A 17,593-nucleotide genomic window follows, 5' to 3' on the forward strand; every position below is an offset into this window, starting at 1 on the left:
TCTCCCATTGTGTATACACATAACCACATAACCATATATATATGGCATATATATATATATATATATATATATATATATATATATATGCCACACAGACACACACATACTGGGCCATTACTCAAGCATAAAAAAAGAATGATATCTTGCCATTTGCAACAACATGGCTGGACCTAAGTGAAACAGAGCCAGTAGAATGCTAAGTGAAATAAGTCAGGACGAGAAAGACAAATACCACATGACTTCATTCATATGTGGAATTTAAGAAACAAATGAACAAAGGGAGAAAAAAAAAGACAAAAAAACCTCAGAATTTTAAATACAGAAAACATACTGGTGTTTGCCAGAGGTGGGTGGGGGGAAGGGTGAAATAGATAAAGGAGATCAAAAGTACAAAGTACACTTATCTTTTTTTTTTTTTAAGATTTTATTTTATTTATGAGAGAGAAAGAGCCCGAATGGGGGGAGGGGTGCAGAGAGGGGGGGAAGCAGACTCCCCCTGAGCAGGGAAACCAACATGGGGCTCCATCCAGGGATCCTGGGATCATGACCTGAGCCAAAGGCAGAGACTTAACTGACTGAGCCACCCAAGTGCCTCTATCTTGATAAGCACTGAGTTATGTATAAAATTGTTGAGTCATTATATTATACACCTGGAACTAATATAACACTATGTATTTCACTTATACTTTAATAAAAAAAATGGATCCCACTCCAAACCATATCCAATGGTGAGGTCCAGATGTGTAATTGTTTTTAACCTCCCTGAGTAATTGTATATTTAGTTGAGGTTAAGAACTACAGATAAGTATTGGCCAGGTATTTTACTAGTTACTGTAAACAATTTAGTCAGCAAACCTAAAAAACTGTCTGGCATAAAGAGGGAAAGAATTTTTTATTTATTGTTTATTTATTTCTTTATTTATTTAAAGATTTTATTTATTTATTCATGAGAGACACACAGAGAGAGACAGAGAAAGAGAGAGAGAGAGGCAGAGACACAGGCAGAGGGAAAAGCAGGCTCCATGCAGGGAGCACGATGTGAGACTCGATCCCGGGTCTCCAGGATCAGGCCCTGGGCTGAAGGCGGCCCTAAATCGCCAAGCCACCCGGGCTGCCCAGAGGGAGAGAATTTAAAATAATAAAGTAATAAAATGATTGGTGAAATGAATGTAATAAAAGATATGATAATATATCTCAAAAATTAGTATTCTTTATTCTAGTGCCAGCTAATTATTTTAAAATATATTAGTGTTTCAGATGGAAAGACAACTATCTCTTATTTTTGAAAGATGGTAAGAAATAAGTTTCTATAACAGATTTGACTGAATATTGCCCTACTTAGAAAATTTCTAGACCAAATGACCTCTTATAGTTACTCCCTCATTAATCATTTTATTATTCAACATTGAGATTTCCAAAGTCATTATGACACAAAAATACCTAGAAATTTTATTTAATTAAAATATCTGGCTGATGAGCCTTCACTTGTCAGTTCTTTAGTATAATGTGATCAATTATGTTTCATTAATAATTATAAAATATACATTCCTGTACATTCTAAGCCATTTTTAACTTCCATCAAATTCGAAAGCAAGAATATTTTAACCTGAGGAATAACTGTTACTCTGAAGTTCTAATATTCTCATAATTTTTAAACTAGAATATTCATTTGCTATATCTGGTATATGTGGCTTGATAGAAATACATTTCATTTTGTAGTGTCTTGAATCTAGATGAAATATGAGGAATTTCTATTCAATATTCCCATGACTGATATTCATAACACTCGGAAATGTAAGAAGTAGCTATTACCCATATTATATAGGTATGAATATATGAATAGATATGATTCATCTATAAAATTCTTAAATAATCTAGTTAGAAGATATAAAGATATATGTGTACAGTGGGGATTTTTTGTTTTTCATTTTTGTTTATAACTGAAAATTTTGAATTCCTTCTTTGTTTAGCTATAGAATTTGGAAGTAACATTAGAAAGGATCTTTTTTTCTTCCACAGGAATCACTCAGCACTCCTTTTAGATATGTAAATGTAAGGCAAGTAGGTACCCCTCTGCCCTCAAAAAAGAATATTTAATGAAACCTTGACAAACTGTCTCTTCCAGTGACTCTTGATATAAAAGAGGATAGCAGGAGGGTAATTTGCGTAATTACCAGGAAACCTCAGGGCAGAAAGGAAAAACAAAACTGCTTTCCTTTCAATTTTAAGGTTCAGTGTTATTCTGAGTTATCCTATAAACTAAGACAATTGACTGGATCAGAAAGATTTCCAAGAGTTCGTGAGAAGAACCTACATGTGGGAAGTGGGAGTGTACACAGGGATCTGAGTCCAATGCCGAATATTACACATGGTTCTAGCTCAGTGTCTGGCTGAGTCTGGAAGACCTTCCTGGCTCAGTCATCTTGATGAGTTTGGGAAACTAGGTGTAAAACTAGGCCTCAAAGTGGTGTCACCTGTAGAAGGAGGAATTATCCCTGAAAAAGCACTCTGACATGGGATGTCACTACTCTACTGTTGGTGGAACTCAAAAACGGGCCAATGACTGGTATAGAAGATTTCATTTAGCCTGTATGTCAGTGGGCTATTTCAATGGTACATAGATGGCATCTGGTTCTGAGGGGCCATCTATTTTCAAAAATGATACTTTGAAAAAAAAAATGCTTACTTGCAACTTTATGACATTTTCTAGTTCTCTTTTCACAAAACAATGTTAAATGTTAAATGAACATTTAATGTTCATTGTTAAATGTTAAATGAACAAAACAAAAGCAAATAAAACAAACTGGTGCTTTTGACCTGATTAAGTTTTAGGGGTTCTTGGATAATTGAGGCAGAGCAATGGTGCTACCAGATTTACTGTTCATTGGGTCACTTGAGTCCTTTTGCAGTCAAGTTAGTCAAAAGAGGGCTCAACTTATCTGTAGATGAGCTGATTGGATCTTATCTAATCAGATCATAACTTAAATATGTAAAGAATTAGTAACCAGTGTAAATATAATAAATGTAAACCAAGATATTTTTTGTTTTTAAATTTAAATTAAAAAAATTAGGGATCCCTGGGTGGCGCAGCGGTTTGGCGCCTGCCTTTGGCCCACGGCGCGATCCTGGAGACCCAGGATCGAATCCCACGTCGGGCTCCCGGTGCATGGAGCCTGCTTCTCCCTCTGCCTGTGTCTCTGCCTCTCTCTCTCTCTCTGTGTGACTATCATAAAAAAAAAAAAAAAAAAAAAAAAAAAAACTTTAAAAAAAAATTAAAAGATTTATTTATTTATTTTAAAGAGAGAGAGGAGCATGGGGAGGGGCAGAGGCAGAGAATCTCAAGCAGACTATGTGCTGAGCACAGACCCCGAGATGGGGCTCCATCTCCAGATCCTGAGATCATGATCTAAGCCCAAACCAAGAGTTGGATGCTTAACTGACTGAGCCACGCAGGTGTCCCTAAAATTTTTAAAATTTAAAATTTGATTTTTGTTGGAGAAGTATGCAGATGGTTAAAACACAAAAATTTAAGCCCTAGGTAAAGAAAAATAGTTCATCATCAGAATATCTATCAATGAAATTATCATTCTAAGAGATAAATAGGTTGTATTCTTGATAATAATTCTTAGAAAACTTATAATAGGCAGTTCCAAATCTGAGAAATGGTTACTATGGAAAGCACCACAATACTATGGAGCAGCATTATCATTAAAGTCTAGATCATTATAATTCATAAAGCTTGACTTTACAAAGTCAAGGATGCCACTTTCACCCATGCTACTCCATAGTGTACTGAAGTCCTGAATATTGTATTGAACATTGAAGTCTTGGGCAATATATAAGAAATAAAGAAATAAAAATTGGTTGCAGGGGGAGATAAAATAGAATAAAAACGTTCTAAATTCTTTTTTTTTTTTAATTTTTAAATTTTTATTTATTTATGATAGTCGCAGAGAGAGAGAGAGAGAGAGGCAGAGACATAGGCAGAGGGAGAAGCAGGCTCCATGCACCGGGAGCCTGATGTGGGATTCGATCCTGGGTCTCCAGGATCGCGCCCTGGGCCAAAGGCAGGCGCCAAACCGCTGCGCCACCCAGGGATCCCCTAAATTCTTTTTAATTGTTAGAAAAGTCTAAGATGACAACAAACTCTTGAAACCAATAGTTAGCAGGTTTGATAGATGCCATATCAATACCGAAAAATCAACAGCATTTTCTATGCCATTATTAATCAGAAAAACTATGAAAACAATTAAAATAGCAACAAAATGCCTAGGAATAAATAATCTTCAAGATCTCTATGTGAAAAATTAACAATTTTATTGAAGAACAGTAAATAATACATAAAGAAATGGAGACAGAAGCCATGTTACAGATGGTAAGACGGTATACCATAGAGGTGACTATTCTCCCCTAAATTAATATATTAACTAAATAATTCCAATAAGATCTTAATAGAGTCTTTAAATGGGATCTGAGAAGTAAATATTATAATTAAGCTCTAAGAATTAAGATGTATAAAGTAATAGTAGTTAAAATAGTGTGGTACTCATTTATTTATGTATTGAACATACACTTATTAAGAGCTCACCATGTGTCAGGAGGTGTTCTAGAAATTTGAGCCTCATCAGGAATAAAACAAAGATCCTAACCCTCGTGAAGTTTATTCTTTAGCTGGAGTGATAGACAATAAATTATGGACAATATAAATAAACAAATTATATGCCATGTTAGAATATGTTATGGCATTTCAACAAAGGCTTGGTGGAGGTGAGGGAGATAGCCATATAGATAACTGGGAGAAGGGCATTGTAGGCAGAAAGAAGAACAATTTAACAGGAAGCCTGTGCTGCTGGAGTGGAGTCAGAGGTGAAGTCGGGAGACAAAAAAGGGCAAATCACAATGTAAAGCCTTGAATAAACGGGAAACATCTGCAGAATTTTGAGCAGACTGACCTGTTCAGACTTAGGTTTTAAAACATCAGTCTGAGTCAATGCTATGTTGAAAATAGACTGTAGGGATCCCTGGGTGGCACAGCGGTTTGGCGCCTGCCTTTGGCCCGGGGCGCGATCCTGGAGACCCGGGATCGAATCCCACGTCGGGCTCCCAGTATGAAGCCTGCTTCTCCCTCTGCCTCTCTGTCTCTGCCTCTCTGTCTCTCTCTGTGTGACTATCATGAATAAATAAATAAAATCTTAAAAAAAAATAGACTGTAGAGGGCATACTGGAGAAGCAGAGAGCATGGCCAGAAAATAATTACAATAATCCAGGTGAGAGACAGTTGATAGTGGTTCAGAATGGAGTGATCAAATGGAGATGGTAAGAAGTGGCTAGATTCTAGATATGTTTTGAAGGTAGGGCAAATCCGATTTCTTTACAGTTTGATGTGGGGTGTGAGACATAGGGAGGACGTGAGGATGACTTGATATTCTTCACCTTGAGCAACTGGAAAGGCAAAGTTTCCATCACCCGAGATGTGGAAGATGCAGCTAATTTTTGGGGGTGGGGGATACAAGAGATAAGTTTTTGACATCTTAGGTATGCAATATATTTTAGACGTACAATTGGAGATGTTCAATACGTGGTTGGATAAATGTGTTTGGTTGTAGAGTCTAAAGTAGAGGTAAGGGTCTGTAAATCATTAGCATACAGATACTAGTTAAGATTATGAGACTGATGGCAATCAAGAGAAGAAATGGAGAACTGAGCCCTGGGTCACTCTGACATTAAGAAGTTGGGAAGAAGAATATGGTCGAAGAAAGGAAGGAGACTGAGACAGAGCCACTGGTAAAGTCAGAAAAAACAAAGGGAGTGTACTTTCCTGCAGTGTCAGTTAAAAAAAAAAAAAAAAAAAAAAAAGGTGGAGGGGAACCGAGGAGGAAAGAGTGATCTACTAGGACATCCACCACAACAAAAGATCAGAACTGGTCATTGTATTTACCAACATAAAACTAGTGATGAGAGTAACAGGAATGGTTTCCATGGAGTGGTGGGACAAAGACCTTATTGGAATAGATTTATAAGCAGACAACCCCTTCAAAGAGTTTTGTGGCAAAAGGGAGCCAAAAATAGAGCAATAGCTGATGGTGGAAGTAAGGTCAGGAGAGACTTTTTATTTTTTAGTTGGAAGAATTGTGTATGTTATAGGAATGGGATAAAGGAAAAAAATGACAAGGAGAGCACACTAAGAATTGCTGGGGGGAGCACAATTGACTAGATGATTGCTGGAGACATCAACACAGGGAACAACAAAGTTGTCTTTGTCTAAGTTTCAGTTTTGAATTTTTTAAACGTTCATGCTCAGTCTTATAAGTTCTTTCATGCTTTTAGGCACATGGACACATTTAAGACTTTGCTTAAAGCGAATACTCTTCTATCTTGAAATCCATGAAATCAGGTAGCTGATAACGCTGCCTTTCTTCACCCACATTCACTTTAATATTTGGGTACTTACGCTATTTACGTCAGCTCCTCCTGTTCACAAGCTCTAAGACGCTGAGCCAGTAATCTTTGCTCTACAAACCTCACAGAGTTATTACAGGGATCCAATAAAACAGCTGTGTAAAAGCACTTTTGGAAAGCTGTTAAGGGCTTTATATCAGTTATTTATCTTGTTCTTATTGGTGTGTAGCCTTTGTTAATAAGATTTCCACACAAGCTTGAAGAAGGGTTTGCCTATCTATAAAAGGCCAGAGCCAGCACTTAGGAATATTCTTCAGAATACTCGTCCTGGCATATGCAATTTCCCTGCAGATAAAGGGGATTTCTGGTCATACAAGTATTCAGGAAAAGCTGAATACCACTTGCCTTGGAGCTTGACAATATAAAAAATAAATATATAAAATAAAAATAAAAATTCTAATGAATACTACAGTAAAGATGTTAGTTCAAAAAATATCTAGCACAATATTTCCTAATATTCTTGTCCTAGGAATTCTCTTTTTGGGCGAGTGTATTGTGTAAAACACACCAAATTCCTGGCAAACTAGTGTTTCATGAGAAATGATAAGATGGATAAACTCTGTAAAAGTGAAAAATAGAAATAGGTCAACTGGAGAGCATCTGAATAATAGACTTTAAAACTTTCCTGCATTGGCTCAGCAGATGAGACAATACATAGGAAGGAAAAGTTCTCGTTCTGTTTTATACCACTTTAAGGGAGCAAATCCCTGGTATAAATAAACACTCAAATTATGACAATAGGTTGGAAATAAACGAACATAGTTTCTGTCAAATTCTGTGAATCAGTATTTTAAAGTCTGAAATATCCTACTTCAGCAAAGGTGTGTTTTTTTTTTTTTTTTTCTTCTGCCCTCATATCTGGGCTGATAATATAAATGATACCGAATCTGGTCTCTAAGATAGACAAGTCCATTCCCCTTTCTCTTCCCATCTAGTAAGGCCATAGTTAAAGCATAAAAACGCAGTCACTGCATTCAGAGAGAGGTTTATTTTGAGCTTAATGAGTTCTCATACAACACTAGAAGATTTTTATTTCTCATTTTTGCCATCTCATACAGAAGATGCCTGACTTTTGGTCACAAGCCTTTTCTCCAACTCAGCTACTTTAAAACGGATATGGCAAGCTTCATGTCCATATGAATGAACCATGGCATGTCCTAAACTTGGGCCCTCTCCTAGCTAATCATAGACCTCTAAGCCACTCCAGCCATATGTATCTAGGGCTATACTTGGCCGAAGATGGCAAATTCATTAATCCCATCCCTTCATTAATGCCATCCCTTCAGTTGGCTTCACTGCTTGAAAATTCAAATGAAGAATAAAAGAGAAGTATACACATTATTACAAGTTACTATGAGAAATTAGATTATAATATGTATGGGATTGATGCCCCTAAGAAAATATTCTGTTAGGGCTATTCGGATGTAAATAAATCCAAATGATAATTATCTTTGATACAGAGAAGAAATTGGGGCTTAAACAATAATGCATAAAATAAGCCACAGTTGACAACAACTAAATTTCTGGAAGAACAGTTGTTGGCAGTAGTTGACACGTTGTGAGGAAGGAATATAAAAATGGCCAAAACGCAGTTAATACATGGAAGTCATCTCATGGATGACAGCTTTCAACCAGAACTTAGCAAAGGATTCTAAAAGAATGTCATTTGTGACAAATTATGTTTATTAGTATTTTTAAATAGAAATATGGGGGGATCCCTGGGTGGCTCAGTGGTTGAGTGCCTGCCTTTGGCCCAAGGCGTGACCCTGGGGTCCCAGGATTGAGTCTCACGTCGGGCTCCCTGTATGGAGCCTGCTTCTCTCTCTGCCTGTGCCTGTGCCTCTCTCTCTGTGTGTCTCTCATGAATAAATAAAATCTTTAGAAAAAAAGAAATGTGGCATATCCATAAGCCAAATCCTTAAATGTACATCTCTCAGCTTGTGTGAGACTCTAAGAATTTTCATATTATGATGTTTCATTATAGACCATAAAGCATGATGAAATAAAATCCTTTTGTCATCATTGAGGATCATATTGCCTATTTTTTTGCAAGTGCCTATTTTTACCATTGGCTGTTCATCTAAAACATAGCAGTGTATTGCTAGAAATCCACAAGACTCTTAATTTTGGTAAAGGCAAATGTCATATTTCATTTTTTGTAACACTTCAGTTCAATGTCCTTCATGACCAAAGTTCTATATTGCAAACATTACACACTTAGTTCCTAGAGTTTCTGATCTGAGGATTATTCTTGCCACTTATTCTTCATTTTGTTTTGTGGATTTTTTTTTTTTTTGGCCATAGTTTTTCTGCCTATCAGAACTAAAAATGTAAATAAAAATCCATTTCTGATTTTGTATTTCTTTAGCTTTTGCATTTACATATTACTGTTGCTTCAGTTGTTATGATACATTTTGATCTAAAAACAGTCATGAATGACTGTTTGATGACATCTGTTAATGTCAGATTCTAAGAGAAGAGAATAACAAGAACAATGGGGAACAAGCAGCTCATTTGGAGTACTTAGGTTCAAAGTGAGGATGACAAGCCAAGGAAGCTTGAGAGGGGAGCTGAATGTATTGCACGTGGTAACATATGCCTCACAGGTTGTAGGGTCACTGACAAATCAGCTGCCTCCTTCACTCTTAGCTCTGTGAAGAATTAATGTTCCAGTCATTGATGAATAAGAAATATCAAAATGTACTGTACATGGCAGGATGTAACTATTGTTTTGTCAGACTTCTGTTTCAGTTTTACACATCCATGCAAATAGATGTAATACGCTGTTGAGGAAAAAGCTGAAATTAAATGTATTTCTTACAGTGGATAGCAGACAGGTGTGTCCCTAGCATCTGGGGTGGGGGGAGGGCATGGCAAAACAACAAAGAGAGGTCCACATACCATAAATCTAAATATTGAATGATTATAAATCAAGTCAGCAAACTGTCCAGTAAAAATATAACCTACTGTATTCCTTGAAAATACACCTTCACATTGACTTTTAGACCAGATTCTAAATAATAATTCTCCGTCTCCTTGAAGTTCTATGCCAGGACTCTCTTTGTCAGATAAGGCCCCTCACCTGTAGTCTGTTCCCCTTCTCTTCCTAGTCTCAGCTCTTCCAGAATACTGATCTGGGTTTGCTTGAATAGACACCTCAGCCAACACTTTCAAATTTTGCAGAACCTCAGCAAACAGGCATCCTTTGGCCACTGCTTCAACTAGGAAGGGGTGCATGAGATGGCATGCAGACTGTGGACATGGGTCCTGGGAAGAAGTCAAGAAAGGCCCTGGAGGCAAGTGAAGGGCCGTCTGGTTGGAAAGTCTGGGCTTCCAGGTACCTGGCATGTGGTCAAGAAACAGTGGTAGTGTGGTTCATGGGTTTACAGTGCTCCTCTGGTCTCCCAAACATCTCACCCTGTAGAGAGGCACAGAGGGTCGCAGCAAGGCCCACCCAATCACGGTCCCCTCTTGCCCAGACTGAAGAGCCCTACTTGTACTGATCAAAATTTTGGAATTCCATTGCCTTGGAAAATCTGTTCAGAGTGAAAAAAATCACTGGGAGAAGTCAGGGGAAAAATTTAAAGGAAAACAATTTTTAAGCACACTCTTGAATAGAATGAATAATCACCTCTAAAGAACAAATGAATATATGTAATAATAAAAGAAGAAAAGATAAGAAAATCTAAGACTGAGTTAGAATGAATTTTTAAAAAATCAACAGTAACACCTATAGAAATTATGCAGGCGTGTGACAAGGAATGTGAAAATATATATTGTCTGGAGGTGAGAAGACCAGGGTGTGGTTCTGCTCTGGACAAATGAGTCATTTAATCTTTCAAAGTAAGCCTCAATTTCATTATCAGTAAAAATAAGAAAGGAAACATCTCTACTTCAGAAGTCTGATGTGTGAAATAATGACAAATGGAGACATAATTGTAGTGCGAATGACTTTTTTTTTTAAAGGTATCTAATCAAGATGCTCCCAAGTTAAAACACTCCTCTATCTTCCCATTGCTTTGAGTATACCATTAGACTCCTTTTCTTTTTTTTTTTTTTTTAAGATTGTATTTATTTATTCATGAAAGACACACACACACAGAGAGAGAGAGAGAGAGAGAGAGAGAGAGAGGCAGAGACATAGGTGGAGAAAGAAGCAGGCTCCATGCAGGGAGCCCAATGTGGGACTCGATCCCGGGACTTGATCCCGGGACTCCAGGATCACGCCCTGGGCTGATGGTAGGTGCTAACCCACTGAGCCATCCAGGGATCCCCTACTATTAGACTCCTTACCACAGCCTACAAGTACTTCGATGATCTGGCCTGTTCACTGCTGTGCCCTGTCTCCTCCTGCACTCTCCCTTGACCACTTGGCTTCCATGACTCTATCATCCTTCCTTCCCAAGAATGTGCCAAAGTAGCTCTTTTCCTCCCGTGGTGCATTTGCACTGAGTCTTTCTTCCCTTTGCCTCAAAAACTCTAAGCTTTTCAATGTGCTTGAATCCGTGTCCTCTTTCAGGCTTCAGTTCAAACCCTACCCAATAAGAAAGTGCTTCCTTGCCATGTCTATTTAACATACTTCACATCTGCCCTTGATCACATTCATGCCTCTTATATGCACTTGTTTATTGCCTGGGCCCTTACCCGCCTTGTTCATGACTATATCCCAGCCACCAGACCAGAACCTATATCCTAGCATCATCTATAAGGTTGCCACTAAATATTTATTGAAAAACACATGACTATGAAAACATAGTATTAATAAATATTCTAACCACCCTATTTATTGCTTGTAATCAAGTTTTGCTATTCCTAGTTAGCATCTCTACCCTTTACAACAAAGCTGTAAGTTGCGTAGGACTATTTACCAGTAACTGAAGATCAGGGAGGTTAAGGTGCAAGGCCACATAGCTAGTAACCGGCAGAGATGGAATTAGAATTCAGGTGGACAGACATCAAACAAATCACTATTCCATGCTGCCTCTCTGACACCTCTCATCACACTTAATTTATTTCTTCTTTAAACTCCAGTATCCTTTTTTATAAGATTTTATTTATTTATTCATGAGAGACACAGAGAGAGGCAGAGACACAGGCAGAGGGAGAAGCAGGCTCCATGCAGGGATCCTGATGTGGGACTCGATCCCAGGACCCCAGGATCACGACCTGAACCAAAGGCAGATAGATACTCAACCATTGAGCTGCCCAGGCATCCCTAATATCATTTTTGACACTGCTTATTTATCGTGTTTTGTAATATTAATGGGGGCATGATTATTTTTCACCCTAGTTTCTCAACAAATTTATTACAGAGACGATGTCTTCTGAACAACCTACTTATCCACATCACTTAGCAAATATTTGCAGCTGCAAAAAATAATTGGAAGTGGAGAATATATGAGTCAGGAGCATTATTATCTCCATTACAAGAGCAGTGTGTTTATTGCAAAATTTCACAAATTAATTCCCCTCTAGAAAGCAACAGGAAGACAGTTATTGAGCCCAGTTCTGAACTTTTCGTAAGGCAAAATTTAGCGTTCTGAAAATTTTTATTATCCTATGAGTATTTATGTTCTTCTAGAGCAACTGATTAAATTCATGTCCCACAGAAACATTTAAACTAGTTTCAGTTAAGCTTATTTTTTCTTTTAATTTTTTGTTTTTAAAATGTTGATAATAATTACACAGCTTTTCTATGAGTAATAAGGCCTGTTTCAGAGTGTGCTTTTCTTGAGACTATTTTTATCAACTATTTTGTCAACAGAATTCTCAAGCCACCGACATTAAACATCTGTTGGCTAATAACCCACCCTGACTATGTAATTTAAGCAACTTTACTACTCTAAGTAAAGGGTAATCCTTGTGACTAGGATTTAAAAGTCACTTTCTGGCAGTTCCATAGTATCTAACAATAGTTTTGTATATTTCTCCCCAACAACCACTTCACAATTTATGCATTAATACTACATTCTTCACTGAATATTCAATGCAAAGACACTCTCCAAACTAATATTTCCTTTTTTTTTTGTTTGAATATCCATTTAAACAATTCCCAATAAAAAATTAAGTGGTAGGATTTATTTAATTTATTTTTTAAAAGATTATTTATTCATAGAGACACACACAGAAAGAGAGAGAGAGAGAGAGAGAGGCAGAGACACAGGCAGAGGGAGAAGCAGGCACCATGCAGGTAGCCTGACATGGGACTCGATCCAGGGTTTCCAGGATCACGCCCTAGGCTGCAGGCGGCGCTAAACCACTGTGCCACTGGGACTGCCCAAGTGGTAGTATTTAAATTACAATCCTGTAACACTTGCTATTCAATGGTATTGATATTCTTTATTTTTTTATTGTTTTTTATTGTTTTTTTTTATTGATATTCTTTAAATGATCATGAGACAGAGAATAATTTTGAAAAGGAAAGACAAAAAAAAAGAAAAGGAAAGACACTTATAATGTTTATATGTGTAAATTAGAAGTATTTATATAAGGAAGATTAATATAGTAATTGGGATATTATTGGAAGATTAATATGGTAATTATTTACTATATAATATAGTAATAATATAGATATCATTTCATGTTTTGTCTATAATGTCAGCAGTTAGAATATTGTGGGGATCTAACATACAGCATGGTGACTATTATCAGCAGTATTGTATTATATATTTGAAAGTTGCTGAGAGTGAATCTAAAATGTTCTTAGCACATGCACACACATACACATAAAAGGTAATTAGGTGAGGTAATTAATGTATTTATTAACCTTATTGTGGTAATTTCTTCACAATACATACATGTGCTAAATCATCATGTCATATACCTTAAACTTACACAATGCTGTGTGTCAATTATATCTCAATAAAACTGAAAAAAAAGAATGGCAGGCAAAGAAACGTGATATGAATGAATGAATGAATAAATAAATACAAGAAAATAAAGCTGATGGTAGCCATTGGGAAATGGATGAAGTAAATGAAGAATAGTAAGAAGTACAATCTTCCAGTTATAAAATAAATAAGACACAGGGATGTGATACAGAACATAAAGAATATAGTCAATAATATTGTAAAAATTTTGTATGGAGACAGATGGTCACTAGACATTGTGGTGATCATTTTGTAGGGTATATAAATATCAAAATCACTGTGTTGTACACCTAAAACTAAAATAATATTGTATATCAATTATGTTTCAATATAAAAAACCCTTAAACTTTCAAAATACTTTCTTGAATGACATCTCAGGAGTAATATGAATTGAAACAGGTCATTTACTTTAAATTAGAAAAAAAATATATGTATAATATGTATTTCAGGCTTACATTGGAGGCTAGGGGCATACTATTTTGATAATACTAGTGTATGATTGTTTCAAAGCATTTGGAAATCATTCTTCCTAAAATTACGGGAAATTGGGGAAAATAATATAAATAATTACAATGTTTAAAAATCGTTAGTTACATCCATAAGGAAGAGTAAGTTAGCAATGGCACAGAATTTCTCTTCTATACTGGCTGAAATGCCTTCTCTGAGAACTAAAAGGCAAAGAACGTTAGGGACTGAGTATTTATGTCACCAACTACTCAGAATCCTCAGAATCTGTAGAAACAAACATCTATTATACATAGGTCCTCCCTGATACTATAACCAGTTTCTGAAAGTTAATCTGACATGAATTGTCTTACATTTTATAATGCCTGGATATTTAGGGGTTATATGTTTAAAAAAACATTTGAAAAAAAAATGTGTGTGAGAGTACTCTCCTCTCCTTTAAAGTACTAGAAGAACACTTTGAATATCAAATAGTTTGTTAGGAAATAGACAAGATATCAACTTCTTTATGACCTTTCAAAGACATATTTCTTTAATTCTTTTCTGGATTAGCATAAATACAGCACTGTTAAAAAAAAAACCTACAGTATTTTGTAGACTTCTAAGAAAAAGACTTTATGACCACAAAGCCCATTTTTATACCCAAACGAGTATGATTCTATAATTCTCTGTTAAAACACATAGCCCTGTATTACTGATGACATAATTAAAATGAAATAATAATAGAAAACTACATGCTAGTTTCCTAAACTGAGTTTTGTGTGCAAACACCTTATTCTAAAGAGCTTGGTGGTTTATTTACTGAATTAATGTCAATTTATTTATCTGAAGGGATGAGAAATAATTTTATCCAAATTTGAAATACACCTCATGAAATCTAGCTGTCAGACTAGTTTATTTTTAAAATTCAGTTTGAGATTTCTATAAAAATACATGGGTAAAGGCTGAAATGGTGAAGCCTTAAATTAAGAGCTATTTGCTTCTCAGCCAGCAGAATCGATGGCAGTCTCAGGAAATTAGTCTGGTTGCCTTGGCTTCCTTTGTTTCTATACTTGAAGGAGAAAACTTAAGAAGCCCCTCCATTTGTTTCAACTGGATATATCAGGAAGTGTTCAGTGTATGTGCAGCTAAGAAGTCTGGGGTGTTGTTTTGTGGTCCAGTCACTTGCTTCTTAATCCGTATGTTCTAAAACCTCTTGGCATTCACGATGACATCATTTTAGCTACCTAATTCATGCAGTCTTGATGATTAAAGTATTCAACCATCCAAAGATGTAACTGGCAAATATCCCTGCAGATTGTCTAAGTCTCAGGCACAGAATATGCAAAACCTATGTAATCTTTATCTGCTTCCAGACCAACCCGCAACTGACCTTCCTTTTGTGCTGGAACCAAATGGGTTAGCCCAGAAAAGGGGCCAAATAGACTACTGGTTTCTAGCCTGGGTGGAAGCTGCAACCAAAGGAAAATTGTTCCCTTCTAAAAAATAGTAAAAGTCTCAAGACTTCAGCTATCCTTATATGTAATTTCTCATCAACAGGAGTACTGTTAGGACCTTCTTAAACACATGGAAAATACTAGATCAAATAGGAGATTACCAGAAATTTTTTGCAGTGATAAACCATACATTAGTCACCAATTGTACATAATAACTATTTATAAATCACAGTTATTGTTATTGTACTTAAAAAGTCCTGGATAAAAAAAAAAAAAGTCCTGGATATATACTACTGGCATACCTATCTGTACAGATATATTTATTCAATTACTTATGTTCAATTAAATATGGAATTGGACTATTTCAGAAAATCAAACTGACACCAAGTATTGAGAAGTTCAATTACTTATCTAATAATATATAATACATACTATTTTTAAGAAAAGCAAATTAAAAGGAATAAATAAAAAGAAAAATCATCAAGTTTTGACCAACAAATAAAAAAATAAGAATGTTTATCACATGGACATCATATTTCATATTTCTATCAAATGATATAGCAAGTAAATATTTCCCTGTAGGACTATGTCCTACTTGTCCTACCTTTTCATGGACTTTCTGACCAGGATCCATCCCTTCAAGATGTTCCGATTCTGTGGACCCCTCACTTGATGCAATTTTTCTTTGTATATGAACATTTTGTTCACGCAAGGCAACAATCTGCAAAATAAAAGCACTATGCCTTAAAAATCTAAAATAAAGCATAATGTATAGAAAACCTGAATTTATTCAAATGTGGTAAAGAAGTAATGAATACAAACAAATAATCAGAAAATAAACATTACATTTTACTTATTACTTAAAAATATTTTTAACATTTAGGTTAGCATTTTGAACGATATTTATAGTACTTACAGGAATATGAAATTTACTGAAGAAAATATTTTCTAGTTGAAAAAATGTATCTATATGGTTGGAAATGTGTCTAAATTAATGCCATGGTCCATGTGTTATTAATTAAGAAACTACTTTTAAATTAATTTATGGAATGTGTTAAAATTCATATTGGTTTGTACTTTTAATGTATAAAAGAAAGATAAGTGAAAACATTACAGGCAGAAGGCTAGTTATAAGCACATTCATTCACCCTAAGAGGCAGCATAACTGTAATTTTAAAATAAGCAAATACATAAACTGGACTTAATTTTGTGGCACTATCATGAGTACTTAGAATTAAATTGGTCTCATTTTCATTATTTTAATGGCCCTTATCTTCGTGCTGCTAGTTCAGCTATAGTCCATTTGCAAAAGACTTCTCAGAAAGCAATTAATTCTTGAAAATTTTCAGCTCAATTTTACATAGTATTTTCAACTAAGAAAGATTCTCAGAGAGTTTTAGTTTAAGTGATCTTAGTAATAAAGGGGAAAAATAGCATTCCAGCATTCTTAAATGGTATTTTAAAATATAGTTGCTATTCATACATATTTTTAAAGTATTTTACATTAATATCATAACTTATTTATTTCATGGCAAATCTTATTATCTTATCAACTCCGATACTGAGTTGGTATTGGTTCTTGAGGAAATCAATTCCCATTGTATTTAAAACACAGTAAATAGTCAATCATATATGAGACCAGTCTGTCATGTAGACCAATAACCACCAAATAAATATAAAACAACAAGAGGTTGGGTGTTTGTCCCCATCCCTGCCACTGCTTCAAGGCCCAGATAGACAATGACGTGTTCATGAGATCAGGTTATCTTGTTTATGACCTCCAGCATTTGAACATACAGCAAATCCTTTAGTAAGGGCATATCACCAATAATGTAGACCAACTCTGTAAATGCTCTTCTTCTTGTAGAATTGAAAGCAGCAAACCATTGGTTCCTTTGCTCCCATCCTTGCCCATCTACAATCTATCATCCACAAAGCACCCAGATTCTTTCTTTCTTTCTTTCTTTATTTACTTTCAGATTCACCTTTTAAACTTAAGTGGTATTGTGCCACTCCTTGCTTTCCAAAGAACCTTAATGTTTTCCCAACTTATTTAGCATGAATTTAAACTTCTTAACAAATTCTAGAATATCCTATATGATCTCTTCAGTCACAATGGCCTCCTTTCTGTCTCTCAAATCCACTGGGCGTTTTCTCACCCATATTTTATGAACTTGATCTTACTGCCTGCGTGAAACATTCTATCCCAGCTCAGACCACAGTTAACACAATCCCAGCTTTCAAAATTCAGATGAGATGCCATTCCTCAGAGAAAACGAACCTTGCCATCAACCACTTGTTACAGTTTCCCTGTTAACCATTGTGTATACTTCATTGATTAAAATCTAACATTCTATTCCTTTA

At 35.7% G+C, this 17,593-nt stretch overlaps 1 protein-coding gene across 23 annotated transcripts in view; it reads right to left on the bottom strand.

Annotated features, from left to right (window-relative positions):
- The window catches only part of PPFIA2 (PTPRF interacting protein alpha 2), a 469,116-nt gene that overhangs the window by 125,171 nt on the left and 326,352 nt on the right, over nucleotides 1–17,593 (bottom strand). For all 23 annotated transcript variants that reach the window (XM_038558539.1, XM_038558538.1, XM_038558557.1 and 20 more), the window contains one exon: nucleotides 15,834–15,950. In XM_038558539.1, coding sequence (XP_038414467.1) covers nucleotides 15,834–15,950 — 117 coding nt within the window. The remainder of the gene's footprint in view (nucleotides 1–15,833; nucleotides 15,951–17,593) is intronic.

This window comes from Canis lupus, chromosome 15 (genome assembly GCF_011100685.1).
Source record: "Canis lupus familiaris isolate Mischka breed German Shepherd chromosome 15, alternate assembly UU_Cfam_GSD_1.0, whole genome shotgun sequence".
Classification (NCBI taxonomy): Eukaryota; Metazoa; Chordata; class Mammalia; order Carnivora; family Canidae; genus Canis; species Canis lupus.